Consider the following 14,854-nt stretch of genomic DNA (forward strand, 5'->3'; position numbering starts at 1 on the left):
GAGATTTAGCACCAGTGGAAGCATATAGGGCAAACAGAGGAGTGGGAAAAGCAGCTTGAAAGACACCAATTAGGTTCTCCATTTAGAAAGGTAGAATATCCAGAGCAGGAAAGCCTGAACAGACATAAAAGAAGCAGTGACAGGTATCAAACTGTGATCTTACTCTCTTCAGAAATAAAAGCAGGCTCTGAAGTCTTTTGATCCCCTCTCCTACACTGGCAGCACAAAAAATGTAGGACAATTCACACATCTGCTCAGCTGCACAATGTGAACGTGGCTCAGCAGAAGGCAGAGCTGCAGCCTCCCTCCAGAGGTCAGGAACAACTGTGTGTCAGCAAGGCCACACCACAGATGGCTGACCTCAGCCAGCTGCTTTAGCCAGGCCACAGAACCACTCAAGTCCTTTTGCCATCTTCAAAATACCAGCGAGCCTTGGCCATGCCCTTCATTGTGTATTTTCTAGAGCAGGGCAGCAGGGAAGGCAGTTACTGCATTGCCTGAGGAGAGGCTTTGTGCACAGAAAAATGAAACAAAGGAACAATCACTCAGCAATAGGCAGAATGCACCTCTGAGCTGAAGAGAGATGCTTACATGTGATCTGAATTCCATCCTCTTCCATGGTTTATCCAGGGATGTATTTTCCAATCTCCTTTTAAAAAAAGGCAGTTTAGCTCCCAACCCAAGGGTATCTTTCCCTGTGACACCTTGTTAGAAGATGAAGCCTTCCTGTGAGGCACAGAGAAACATCCAAATGACACATCCTGTGAGGAATACATGGAGATAGATCGATAGATCTCTATAGGTGTTCCTAGAAAAGTAAAGGATACAATGCAGTGCAACATGAGCTTTATTTCCATCCTCCAATGCAGTGCTACTCAATTACCAGTTAAGATTTCAGAGAAGACATTTTCTTTTTATGTAAAACAGGGAGCTCTTTCCCCTTTCTTGTTTACAAAAGTGATGCTGAAGTACAGAGGTTTTAAGCTATTCAACCTGATAGAGAACAAGTAAATGTTTAAATAAAAAACAAAAAAAATTTATTCCAATTGTGACTTAAGGGAAGTGCTCTAGCTTAACAGGACACTGTACACATTGCTGAGGTCTCTGTCACTGAGACCAGAGAAAAATCAGTGCCAACTCAGAGAAGTTGGCTAATGAGGCTTACCTGAAACTCAGTACACGTAATGTAAGAGGTCTCCAGTTAATTCTTCAGAAATGGGAAAATACCTAGGCTTGCTCTGACGAGTTTGCCTTGTGTGAAGCAGTAAATAATATAAAGCATTTAACAGCTAATGATTTTCACAGCTTTCTTTCAAAATGCTCATGGAACTGCAATGGAGACACAGGTAGTATAGCAGCCGTTTTCATCAATAATAAATATATTCTTTATTTTACAGAGACATTGTCTTCAAGTTTTTAATTTAAAAAATACATCACTAAGCCACCTCTCTTGCTGCTGGAGCACACAACCAGGATGTTGTTGCTATCTGACCTATCACATAGGCAAGCATAAGATTGTCTAGAGGGCATTCAGCTGGAACAGCAGCAGCCTTCAAGACATGAGGAATAGAAGACATTAACAGAGCCACAGATCCCTTGCTGACATCTTCCAGCAGCAAGCGTGGCTGATGGCTCACAGCCATTTTCATCTACACACATGCCAAGCCTGCCTTGGCAAAAATTCCAACTGGTAAGAATTCATCTTTAACATAAAGGACCTGCATTGTATTTATTGCCTGCCTATATCCCAGGTTTGGCTCTCCAACAGTAACGTGCTGAACATCCACGAGATGCCAAGAGCTCAACTCCCATGTGAGACAGTGGGACCAGACTGTGCTGGACAGACCTACAGGACCAGGCAATAAGGAATCTACTTTCTTCACTGCATGAACTCCATCACTACAGTTTGAAGCTGCATATGAAGATGACTCCTATTTTTTTTTGGAACCACTATGCTCTACTTCAAGCATTCACAGTAAATAAATAGCTTCTGATGTGGCTAATTAGCATAGGAAGGTAATATAAAAATTTTTGGAGAGAGCTTTTATCTCTTTAAAATCCTCTGGGAGACACCTCCAAGAATCAGCCATCAACTATAAAAAAAGGTACCTTCTCAAAGTTTAGAAAATAAGTAAATGTCAAACATTGATTCTCACTGTGAAGTTCTATCTTCACATCTGTAATCAGTATCAACCCAGTCTATCAAAATTCACCCTCATTTAGCTGGGAGTCATTTCTCCAAAGGAAGCAGTCAATCTGACCATCCTTTCCCCTCAGTGCCAGTGCATTTGAAGTTCACTGCCAACAGAATGTACGACACAGGAGAAACTGGATTCCTACCACAAGTTATTTGAGAATGACAATAGCATCCACCTCAGAGAAGCCTGTCAGCACTGGGGCTGTGAAAACAGTCTGACAGGCAGTCAAGCCACTGGATGACCAAGAGTACAGCAGTACTTCTGTCATAAAGCCAAGTTCAGCACCCCAAAGTGGAGTGTGAGATTTCCTTGCAAAAAGCAGAAGCACAATGCCAGTGATTAAGTTTCTGTGCAAGTCTTTCGCTGCTCAAGTGGCACTGGTCACTATGCAGAAGCATTCAGATTTTTAAGGAGGGTTTTCCTTTTGTGATATAAAAGTTTTGGCAATCTAAGATCAATTATTCAAGCCTGCCTGGAAAACTGTAATAGGGTATTTAAATACTGCAAAGCAAAAAGGCAGTTTTTAAGGAGCTCGGAAGACCATAAGCAGTCCACTAAGAAAGCTGAGGGAAGTGAGGGCAGGAAAAAAAATAAAAATTCACTGACTCCTTGTAGAACACTCAGTCCAAAACCAAAAAAACCCAAAACAAGGAAGATGAATTAGTGTTTCAGCCACGGGTGAGCTTCAATGGAAGCTTTGCTTCTGTCTCCATAGTCGTACAAGAGTTCTTCACCTGCCTTAATGTCCCTGGAAGCGATGAGGATGAGATGAGGCACACCATCGATGTCGTGGAGCTTGGTCTGACAGTTGCCACACTTGCTGTGATTAATGAGCCTTCCCAGACGATTCGTTTCTTTTGTAGCATCGACACTGGAAGGGCAAGAACAGAACACAGGATTGCTCCTGGGACAGGGGCATGTTTGTGGACAAAGCCCAAAGTGCAAATCAGACAAAGAAGGAGGAATCCACACAAGTCTTGAAAAATTAAGGAGAAACAGATGATCATGTTACATCACAGAACAACCACGATTAAATACATAGCCGTAATATGGCAAGGCAGGAAAACTGAAACAACCCTGGGAAATTTTTCAAAAACTTTGGGACTGTTTGAGCTGCCTGTTTCCAGGAGCAGCAGAATCCAGATGTGAAATAAATTATGAAGCTTGGACTGAAGTGGGTGTCAGAGACTGGAGAAACAAGGATACCCAGTCAAAGCTGAAAGAAATGTTTCTCTTCCAGGGAGTCTGTCCATCCTGCTTTCCAAACCAACTCCTCCCAACCCAGATAAAGGAGTTCATTTTACAAGAGGATAAATTTAGGCAGAAGACCACTGCAGAACTACAAGCCTCATCCAGGCAGATGCAACTCTCCACACAGTTTGTGCTGTACTTCAAAGAACAGGGCTTGAAGTCACCTACAACTCCTCATAGCCCAGACACATGGGAGGCTCTCAGACTATGGATCAGTGCTCCAGAAGATCTCATAATTCACAGTTCCCATTAAAAACAAAAAAAATTGCATGAAGACAAGAAAAGAATTAGCAGCATTCAAAGCCTCTGTCAATGTAAACTTGAGCTTACCAGTAGGTTTTGCTGAGGTACTGGAAATAGTACATGTAGCAGCCCGTGGATGGGTCTTGAGCATACACAGCCTCTCGTTTCTTGGCATCAGTGATCTCAATGAGATCCCCATGATATTCAACCACAAATTCTCCTCGATTAAAATGTTTAGTAGCAATTACTCCTCTCCCTTTGCCATCAATGTAATCAATCTGTGGAGTTGAAAAGAAAGTATTTTCTCATTTCCCAGCTGATTTACATCATTGCAGATATGTTGATTACTAGGAATTGATTTGTCATTTAAAAAAATGCTGCAAAAGGGAATTTGTGTGTACTGCAGACAAAGCTGCAGAAGCACAATGCATGGCACGGTGGAAGAAATGCAGGATGAGTCTGGGACACACTGAGTTACTGGGTAGCTGGACACAAAGTCTTCCAATCAAAGAACTTAGGAGTGCAGTTCTGTAAAGACCTTAAAGCCTCCTCAGTATTTAAAACAGAGGCTGCACACACATATCCTTCAGAGACCAACAGGGCTCACTCAAAAGGAAGGACTGTGTGATCCACTTTTCCTGCATTTTAATCAGAGAATCACAGAGTCCTGAGACTGAGTTCTGCTAATCTCTGTTTAAATAGATTAACATCAAACACTGTATAATAAACAGTACATGACTATTTAGGTTGGCACTGCAGTTACCTTCATTCCTTCTTCTTTCCCACTTGTAATCAGCTCATCTATTTTCCTCCTTTCCTCAGTCTGTAGAATAAACAAGAACAAACAAAACCACAATATTGTTGATAGTTATTCTAGAGCTGGAAGGAAATTACCCACCAGTGACACTCATTGTTCCAGACCATCTCCTATTTCCAGCAAACTGAATGGCAGAAAGACAGATTCCTGCTGCCCAAAATACATAAGCAGCCAGAATCTGTTTTAAACTGGACCAGCACTTCCAAATTTTAAGCATGTTCTTAACAATACTTCAAGTGAACAACATTATTTGCATTTGGAATGGAAACCATAGTTATAAACTTCCCCAAATTTTCAGCTAATCAGACATGTTATAAAGTAATGTCGTTTTAACAAGAAGCACTACCTCCAATTCAGATTTGCTCTTCCTGGAACTTCTTCTGACTGGGTAATAATCTGTCACTTTTCGGTTTGGTGTTCTTCCCTGTGTTCTAAGGAGCAAGAAAAAGAGAACACACACTTCAGACAATTTGTTAAGTTACACCTCTAGAGCAAAGGTATGTGCAAGCAATTTTTATTTGACCTTGGTAAATTGAAAGGTGATCAATATGAATCACTGCTTTTTATCAGTACTCTTAGATTTAAGCTACATCCCCTTTTCTTCCCCACACCATTTCCATTACTCCAGTACTAATTCTTGAACAATACAAGTGAGATGTCGTTGGAGATCAACTGAAGGTCACATTACAAGTCTGGGGCCCCCTGCGTGCCTTGCCAGAAGGCACTCGAAAATTTAGGTCACGAAAACTGCTGGGCAAGGAATTCATTAATGTTAGTTCACATTTCTCTGATACCATGAGAAAGGGCATCAGCTCAGCCAGGAAGCCTCCAACTGTTCTGTTTCTACACGACACATTCCCATTTGTCCACGGGAAAGTAGGTCTTAATGGCTCGTTAATTTCTTTTTTTCCATAGGTGACCAGCAAATATTTCATTTGTGATAGAACAATACAACACTTTAACCTTGCTTTCAAGACAAACAAGCCCTCTGCAAAGTAGGTATTTGGATGCTATTTTAGAGCTTTTAAAGCGTGATTTCTTTTTGGAAAACGAGCTGTCCTTTCACAAGTCACTTACTTTTTCCTTGGTCCCCGTTTTGCTTTAATCATCTTCTTCTGAGCTGGCTTTGCATTGGCCTCCTCAGCACAGTCTGCAGGCAGGGGAGTCTTCTGGGTTTCCACAGTGTCTTGGTTTTGATCAGAGGAGGGCACCAAAGGATTGCACCCACCTTCCTTATCCTTCTGGTCTTCTGGTTTCACAGCACCTTCAACTGTTTTGCCACCATTCTTTTTTCCTGGTGACAAGGAAATGGAGTAAGGCTCTGAATTTAGGGCCAACTACACCCGAGGGCTTTAAATGAACTCCAGTGTTTATAGTTCTGTCAAATGAGAGAAAAAGGACAGCAGTGACCCTGCACTGCAGATGTTGTAGACACCAAGTGGGCAATGCCACCCAGGCTAAATCCATGGGAGCTTAAGGGCTCCCACTGATCAGAAATCTTCCCCACCCATAATTAACATTTACTTGGGGTTTTTTTGCATCTTACCCCAATAAAACCACATCCTCCTCCTCAGACAATGGACTCAGAGGTAGGTGAGTGTGGTTTGAAGCTGAATAACGTTTTTATTTAGAATAAATCATCAGGTGTAGCAGGCCCATCTGCTGGGACAGATGTTGCAGTCTCACTGGAGCAAAGCACAGCTGCAAGGCCTCAGCAGTGGGACAAGCTAAAGCCACCTTCACTTCCTTGTCAAAACTGGGGAGCCAAATTAGGAACTAAAGGCCCCAAGTTTCCAGAAAGCCTCAAATGGGACTTCAAATATCTGCTTGCTAAAGGTGTTTGCATCAAAGTGCTTTGACAAATTACCAAGGCTGTTAAATGCCCCTTTAAACACAAGCCAGATGAGTCCTCTTCCCCTTCATAAGCTCAGGGAACATTCCCATTTCTAGTCACTACACTGGAGCACCTGTGAAGCCTGGCAAATCTGGCACTGCTTTTATTTCTCGATGAAAATGTTAGAATTGGGGGCAGTGGGAGCACATTCACCAAGACAAGGAATCCAAAGCTCAATCTTACCAGCTCCTTTCCTGTAGGTTTCCTTTAGTGTTTTGCCCTGACATTTCACCTCGTGATACATGACAGAGTTTTCTTCTTGGAGTGGGGGGCGAGCACCAGGAGCTTTGTTGGGGTTCAGGTAGCTGTAGATTTTGGATTGACCGATAAACACATTCTCCTAAAACAGACCCATTAAAAAAAAAAAAAAAAAAAATCAGTTCAGCACAGATTCCAGGAACTTCAAGCTGGCATCCACAAAAATCTGACAGGTGATTGTGCTGATGCAAATTACACTTGCTTGAAGCATCACCTCCACTGAGATTGTGATTTCTGAGTGAAAACATAACAGTGCTGAGCACTCTGACAACTGAACTAATGAAAGCTCTCAGTCTGTGGAGTTTTCACATAAAATGTGGCAGGATGGGGTAGTCATAGCTAACTCCAGCCTCCACCCTTGTGCTTCACAGTATGAACTTTGGTGCTAAAAAAAAACCCCAAGCCTGAGCTCCTGGGGAGGAAGGCAGACTCAAAGAGCACAAGCCAAAAAAAATATGAATAACACAGCAAAAATTGCCCAGGCCCAGCACAGAGCTCTCACAGCCAGAGAGGTATGAGCTACCCAGCTACTCACAGGAGGTGTCAAATGTTGCTGCAGCAAATTATATGCTCAGCTGAGCAGCAGAGGAGTCAGTTTTACAGCCTACCTTGAGTGACACCTCTCAGCAAAGCATGGGAGATAAACAGTGCTACCTTTTTATCCATTATATGATACAAAAAGAATGTGTAAAAGTTGTTTATGGCAAAAAAAAAGACCATAAAGAATCTACACAGAGCCAAAACAGGAAAATGGCAAAACTCTCTGGCATGGCCAGACACCACAGAGCCTGGGGTTTGCTCACTGGCACAGGCTCCAAGATGCCAACAGTGTCAAATTCAGCAAAGATCAGTGCAGTCCTGTCACCTTTGCTTTCACACTCTCCTGCCACCTGGCTGTGCTTGCCTGTGCAGGGTATGTTGGGCACACGGATTCCAACAGTTAAATCTCAGTGTCTGGACAAACAGATGCCACTTGGGCAGAATGAGTTTTTCTTGGCTATGGTTTGACCCAACCAAAAGCAATTTTCAGACCCTGCAAGCCAGTTAAAACAACAAAAATATGCATGTATTTTTTTTAGAAAAGCAAGGAACAAAGGGTCCCAGTAGTTAAAAAAAGATAGCTCAAATATAGCTGACTAAACAAATACCTCAGTATTTCAGTCACAGACACTGACAAAGTAAACAAAGTACACAATAGAACAGATAGGATAATTTTAATAATTAACGCAGTCACGAATAACAAACTTCCTATGTACATAATTCACACAAAGTCAGACCAGTTAAAGGTTCAGCTCTTAGTCCACAAATAAACTTTATTAAAGACTGAGATTATGATGGATCAGCCTGAGAAAAAGCAAATCAGATGGACACTCCCTGACCTCCAATATTTCTCAAAAGGCCTCTGAAAGGCAAGACTTGCTTATCAAAAACCCGAGGCTTCAAAGCATGAAAAACTATGAAAACACTCCATTTTAACAACTGCAAGCAACGAACCCTGAGCCTTAAAGTCCTCAAGATTTTGTAAGAAGTTTAAATACGGGCATTTTGGGAGAAAACCCAAAGCAGTCCACCTGCCAGCTGAGCCTTCAGGCTTTGAATACACCGTGAACAGGAAACCAACAACTATTTTTCCAGCATAGCTTCCTCCCTTCATTCCCAGCTCCCTGCCTGCTGCGCTCTTGGCGCAGCCGAGACGCCGCTGCCACGTCTTTGTCTGTGCCAGGCTGGAGACCCCGGAGAGCAGAGGTTTTTCTCGGCACAGCAAAACACACGAAAGGCTGCTGAGGGGCTCCGGGATTTGATGCAATAGCCGCAATTATTTCCATTGGGAAATGCAAAGAGACAAGCAGCCTCCGGCCAGCTGCCTGTGACAGAACTACAGGACGGGGAAGATGGCACGGAGGGAATGCCGAGCTTAGGGCCTGGCTGCTGTAGGGCACGGAAAAACACGGGAAGAATCCGACTGTTCTCAAAGTTAAGCGATTTCTGAATGATTTGAGGGGCTCCCGAAGGCCCGGCCCCGCGGCTCCCCGGGGCAGCCCGGACACAGCCTCGCCCGCACCGGGGGGAACCGGAGGGCAGAGCAGACCCCCGGGAGCCGCCCGCCCCGCTCCGCCCGCCCAGGCCCGGGCACTGCTTACCCCGCCGGCCCGGGGGCGGCCGGAGCCCTTCCTCTCCGCGCTCTCGGGGCTTGCCTTCTCCACGCCGCCCGCCCTGGTCTTGGGCATGTTCTTCCCTAGGAGCAACGGGGTAAGATCGGCGCCTGAGCCATGTCCGGCGCTGCCGCCCGCGGTCATCGCCCGGCCGCCGCGGCCTGCGCCATGTTTAAAGGGCTGGATGCGGCAGGGCGAGCCGCGGCGGCCCAGCCCCTTCCCGGCGAGCTGCGCACACCGCGCGGGGGAGGAGTCCCGCCGGCCCCGGCTCCCCGCACCTCCCAGGAGGAGCTTCCACGGCGCGGAGATGCCCCGCGCCGAGCGGGCCCAGCCCCGCCGGTCCCGCCGCGCCCCGGCCCCGCTCCGCTCGTGCCCGCTCCGCCCCGCGCACCTCCGGCCATGGCGGCGGCGGCGGCGGCCCCGCGCCCCGGAGCCCCCGCGCCGGGCGGCCCCGACTGTCCCCGCGGAGTCCCCGCCGCCGCCAACCGCTCCGCAGGGCGACGCCGCGTTACCCTTGGCAACACCATTGGCTTAACCTCCTGCCAATCACCGCCCGCAGGCCTCTGATTGGCACGAGGTGCCATAACCCGCCCTCTCCCTGTCACACCGCGGTAGCTGCGGCTCCCGGGAACGGGGTTTAAATGTGTGTCCGCTGGGCGCTGATTGGCCCGTGCCGAGGGCAAGCAGCGCTCTGATTGGCGGCCAGGCAGGGAACGCCCCTCCCGCGGCCGGGCCCCGCCACGTGTGTGGAGCGCGCGGGATCGGGATCCCCCGGGCCGTGCGGCCCCCGGAGCTCGGGGGGAGCCGGTGGTGCCCCCGCCCCGCCCGCTCTGCCCGTGCACCGGCACCTCCTGCCCCCGCCCCGCCCGCTCTGCCCGTGCACCGGCACCTCCTGCCCCCGCCCCGCCCGCTCTGCCCGTGCACCGGCACCTCCCGCCGCCGTCCTGCACCTCTCTCCGCAGGGCACACGGCCCCCGCCACCTCGCAGCGGGGATTCCGGGGACCTCTAATCCTGGCGGGACTGTAAAACTCTGCTCTTCGAGATTATTAGGCTGCTTTATGCAATGTTGAGTTTAGATCTCTCTGGTTGAAATTTAAGTCTATTAGTTCCGTCTTCCAAGATTGCTTGGAGAACAGGTAATACTCAAGCATTGCACTAAAGCATCAAAGACCTTGTAAATCCCTATTCCATAATGAGGGCAGCAAAAATATTACCAGGCTGAAAGACAGAGGCATCATTATCACCAGGAGAGCTGGAACTGCCCTCAGCATCGATTCCCTGGTCAGAAGCTGCCAACGGGACTAGTACATACACTTTGAAATCAGGAAAGTAGGATGGCAAAGAGTAACACACAGCAAAGAGGCAAGAGCACACGGGGATCGGGGGATCTGGATGGATTCCAAGTGGATGCCATCATGGAAGTCAGGAAGTTGCCACACAGGACTCGGGGCTCCATGATAAGCAGAACACTTGTATTGAGCAACAGTGCATGACTCCTGTTTCTTATCTGTGTCACCCCTCCTGTGGCAAGGCCTACCTGAGCGTGCTCAGGACACGGGGTGGTGCCACTTGTCACCACAGGGGTGGCTTCCCACCCAAGGCTTATCTGTAGCCACAGGCTGCTGCTTGTCTCTTGGGCATTCCCACAGTGACATAAACAGCCAGTTTGGTGATACAGCTGAAAACCACCCTTTCCCTTAAGAATGGGGAAAAAAAACCCTTCTCATCTCAAGCAAGAACTTTGGGGGGGGGCTTGTGCTTTCCGAGCTGTCCCAGAGCAGCTGGGGGCTCCCAGGACAGGAATTCGGTGTGACTGCACAGGAGTCTCAGAGGGGAGCACATTCCAGCCCACCCCCTTCTCTTCCTATGATGGCTCTACATTGAGGCACTTTGGGAGAAGACAGAACAACCCCAGCTCTGCATGGGCACTGTCATTCATTACATCTGTCATTGATCTCCAGACACATGAATTTTACAGACAGGCACCAAAACCCACTGGGTGTTTTCCTGTGAGCTCAAAGCTGCAGCCAGCTGACATCCTCTGGCCATGAACATCCATGTCCATTCCACCAAGGCAGGTACTCCAAGCTCTCCACAAAGCACCAGAGCAGACACTGCTCTGATTTTTCCACCCCAGTTTGCACCGTAGTTATTGCACCACATTAACTGGAAAATAAAGATCTTCATCAATTACTAAGGTGATTTCCTTCTTGCAGTAATAGGGAACACTCTTTCTTGGGAAAGCTCTGGAAACGCCCTCAACTGTGGCTTTGCCCAGCTGTTGGGAGTTGTATATTTGAAATAATTTTTTTTTTAAATATGTATATTAAACAAAGCAACCGAATTGGCCTCGAAGCCGTGCGGGCCACCAGTAGAGGGCAAAGGAAGCCAAGGAATTCTCTTCCCCAGGAGCAACAAAGAAAAACAACGTCATCTCTAACCGGCCGCCGCTGCCGGCGCGGTGGGATCACGCCGTGAATTGGCAAAACACGCCGGCTTTACCCCTCGGCTGGCGGCCAGAGACGAGGAGAAGTTAAAATATTAAAAGCTCCGGCCCTAAAGAGCGTGGCTGGAGCTGCTGTGACTCAGAACACGCAGCAGCGCATGGAGAGAGAGACGGCGCTGCCGATTCCCGTAATCCAGAGGGAGCGGCGCGACTCCCGGCAGAAGCAGCGCTAAAACCCAGTGACCTAAATATTCTCCCCCGTAGTGCCGCATGAGCGGCCCCCGGGAGCAGCACCACGTTTTACTGCGGAAATGGGAAATTGTTTTGTGGGGGAAGGGAAAGGAGGAACGAGCGAGGTGTTTGATTTGCTCAGAAAGGGAAGAAAATCTTGAAGGTAAATCTGTTCGAGTCTAAATGAACGCTTCATCCAGCTTTTTTTTTTTTTTTTTTTTTTAATTACCTTTGAATTAATACTTTCATTTTCTGTCCAATATACCAAAGAAATGCTTGTTAAATATTCCCACCTGAGAGCGAGTTCTCACCCGGCACCTGTCATATTTGCAATTCGCAAAATAAATGGCAGCATTTACACAAATTCCTCGTTCACAAGATGAAATCCCGACGATTTTGTGCTTCAGCCACTAGAGATCAAGTAAAAACAATCCCCGAGGGTAACTGCTGAGCATTACATTAAGCGACATCATTTTATAAAGTGACAGAGTAAAACGCCAGTAAGGTGCTAACTGCATTTCATAGATTATAAAATATAATTGCATTCAGAATTTTATCTACCAATGATTTTAAACTGACTAGAAAGTGCAGTGAGATCTGTGAATTACATGCAAAATTCTATGGAAACAGAGTCCTGCAGAGAAATGTGCCTGTGCTAATTCCACACCAATGGAAAGCAGCATTCCCAGCAGTGGGATTACTCACCTATTCCAGGCTCTGAGGATGATCACAAAACGCTGACAGGTAACTCCCTTTTCAACTCAAGCCATGGAAACCCCTCACTTTCTTGTCACCATTGCACAGAGCTGATGAGATTTAAAGTTCTTTTCAGCACGTGTGAGCTGCACTTCATCTTGCCTTGGTCTGAAGGGCAATAATCGAGATAAAAGCTGCCATTTAAATTGTTCTTCTGGTCCCTGGCCACACTTCTGTCGTCTTTTTCTCCATCTGAAGGATCACTGATTATTCTGAATTACTTGAAGTCAGTTTAATTAACGTTGCTTTGTCTTTAAATAGTTTAACCTTAATCTGTCTAATCCTTTATCGGTTGTATTAATCCCTGTTAAATTTGTCTAGCGATAAAACAAGCAAACTTGCACAAGGTTGAATGAGTAGCACTGAACATTTTGAAGGGATTTCATGATTGCTCACACTTCATCTATGCCTGACCCACTTGTGTGTGAAAGTTCTTACACATTTTCATGTTCTTACACAACCGGGAAAGCATTTTATTGGAAGATTTGTCTCTCTTAACAAGTCTTCTCAGTCTGGGGGCCTCCAGCGCTAAAAAGACGTCTCCAAATGTGAAACCAGGACTAGTGACCTCCACATTTTCACTCCCTCTTTGCAGCAGCAAAGCTTCACATTAGCAGCTCATAAAATATTCTCAAGGGAAAACTCATCCACAGGGGAAATCTCATCGGCACATCCCCAGGGGCGGCATTGCCAGGGAGGGCAGCAGGTATGTCCCCCCGCATTCTCCCGGGGGAGTTCCCGTGAGGGAACGCTGCAGAGTCGCGGCGCCGTGAGGGGACAGAGGTGGAGGCGGCCTGAGGGCGGGGGCGGCACCGGAGTACACGGAGCCGCCAACCGCGGAGGGACGGGACGGGGATCAGGGGGCCGCCTGAAGTGAGACGCGTTCAGCAGCGGAAGCACGGGCGGGGATGAGAGAGCAGCGTTTCCCCTCAGGGCGGCGTCCCCCGGTCCCGGTTTCCCTTGCCCAGCCCGGCCCCGCCAACGCCGCCTCAGGCGGGGGCGCGCGCACAGCCCCCCCCCCCCCCCCCCACGCGACTCCCCGTGATGCAGCGAGAAACGCGAGATCTCGCGAGAAGAGCCCCCCCCCCCGCCGCCGCGCGGCCGCGTTCGTTCTCGCCGGCGGCCGCCATCTTGAGAGGGAGCGCCCCCCCACCCGCGGGTCACGTGACCGCTCGCAGCCCGTTCGCCTCCGCCTTCCCCTCCCCCCACCCCTACCGGGAACCGGGCCCGGATCGCCGAGGCTCGACCCGGGCCGCCGCCTTCCCGGGGGCGGGGCCAGCCCGCGGGGACGTCGCTTATTTAAAGGACGGTGGATACGCCGGGTTTTGTTTTTTTTTTTTGAAGGGGGTGGGGGGGAGAGAACGGGGAACTCGCGGCCTTCCCGTTGCTGAGGGCAGGGGAGGAAAAAAACCGAGGCGCGGCATGTCACGTGACGGGATGGAGGGGGGGGGCGAGCAGAGGAACGCGCGGCGGGGCCCGGCGGCGGCGGGAGGGAGGGGAAAGGAGTGGGGGGGGTGGGCTCGAAACGCGGCGGCCACGTGACCGGGGCGGCGGCGGCGGCGGGAGGAGGAGGGGGGGCGCGGGTCAGTCACGTGGCGCCGAGCGCGCGCCAGCGGCGGGCGGCGGCGCGGTCACGTGGGCGAGGGCAGCGCGCGCGCGGCGCGGCCCCGGGGGGAGGGAGGCGCGGCCCCGGTCACGTGGTGCGGGCGGGCCCCCCCTTTCCCGGCCCCCCCTCCCCTCCCTCCCCCTGTGAGGGGAGGGAGGGCAAAGATGGCGGCCGTGAGTTAGAAAGCGGCGGGCGGCGGGGCCGGCGGCGGAGACTTCCAGGAGCCCGCGGGAGGATCGAGCGCGATAAGAGAGTAAGTCACACGCTGCCCTTTCTGCCCGGCGCCGCGCCTGCTCGGCCTCCTCAGGCCGCTCTCCCGGTCGCGAGGCCGCCCCGGGGCTTTCCTCCCCTCGGCTCCACAGCGGGGCCCGCGGCGGCGGCGCGGGGGTGTCCGGGGAGGGCTCGTTGTGCTGGGAGCGGCTCCGCGGCTCCTCTTTCTCCCTCGGCCCCCCAAGGCTGTGCGGCCGCCCCCGCAGGGGTCCCGGTGGGGCCGGGGGCGGCGCGGCGGGCGGGGGAGGAGGCGCCGCCGCCCCGGTGGAGCCCCGGTTGTCCCGCGAACTCTGTGCCCGGGGGAGGGCGGCGGGGCCCCTCCGGTTCTGGGGAAGCGTCTCTTTAGCGGGGGCGGCGGTGGGTTTGGCCTCCCCTACCCTGCCGCCGCATCCCTGCGCGGGCAGAGCCCCCCGGCCCGGCCTGGCCCGCGCCTTTGTGCGCTCTTTCCGCGGCCCGTTGATTGTTGGGGTTTGAAATGGAGACACCGAGGCGAGGAGGGGGATGGGGGTGTTTGATTTATGGTGCCGGAGCGGCTCCGAAAGCCGCCGTGAGACGGAGCCCTTCCGCCCTTCCACACACACCCCGGGGATCGCCGTGCTCTGGAAGGGATCTTTAAAGAGGTGAAGGTCTGGAAACAAAAAAGTCGCGCATGGGACGGGATTACGCAGCCGATTCTGGCCCAACCCGGAAGTTTATGTCGGGAACACGTGTTGGTGGGAAGGTGGCGGGG

The 14,854-nt window shown here is 50.2% G+C and overlaps 2 protein-coding genes across 3 annotated transcripts in view; one reads left to right on the forward strand and one right to left on the reverse strand.

Moving 5' to 3' along the window:
* Positions 1-822: 822 nt before the first annotated feature.
* Positions 823-8,988, reverse strand: KMT5A (lysine methyltransferase 5A). Of its 2 annotated transcripts, XM_083873844.1 has the most exons (8): positions 8,803-8,988; positions 6,587-6,743; positions 5,738-5,803; positions 5,587-5,659; positions 4,856-4,940; positions 4,456-4,515; positions 3,780-3,970; positions 823-3,069 (listed from the first exon to the last, which is right to left on the reverse strand). In XM_083873844.1, the coding sequence occupies exons 1-8, from the start codon at positions 8,956-8,958 to the stop codon at positions 2,859-2,861; spliced, it is 999 nt and encodes a 332-aa protein (XP_083729970.1). In that variant the 5' UTR covers positions 8,959-8,988; the 3' UTR covers positions 823-2,858. The 2 variants fall into 2 exon arrangements, with proteins under 2 accessions (XP_083729970.1, XP_083729971.1); XM_083873845.1 differs by having other exon boundaries at positions 825-3,069; positions 5,587-5,803; positions 8,803-8,976.
* Positions 8,989-13,985: 4,997 nt separating this feature from the next.
* SBNO1 (strawberry notch homolog 1) overlaps positions 13,986-14,854 on the forward strand; it is a 31,313-nt gene continuing 30,444 nt past the window's right edge. The window contains exon 1 of the mRNA XM_083873680.1: positions 13,986-14,107. The gene's annotated coding sequence lies outside the window, so the exon portion shown is untranslated. The remainder of the gene's footprint in view (positions 14,108-14,854) is intronic.

The sequence above is a fragment of the Zosterops lateralis genome, assembly GCF_965231275.1.
Source record: "Zosterops lateralis genome assembly, chromosome: 17".
Classification (NCBI taxonomy): Eukaryota; Metazoa; Chordata; class Aves; order Passeriformes; family Zosteropidae; genus Zosterops; species Zosterops lateralis.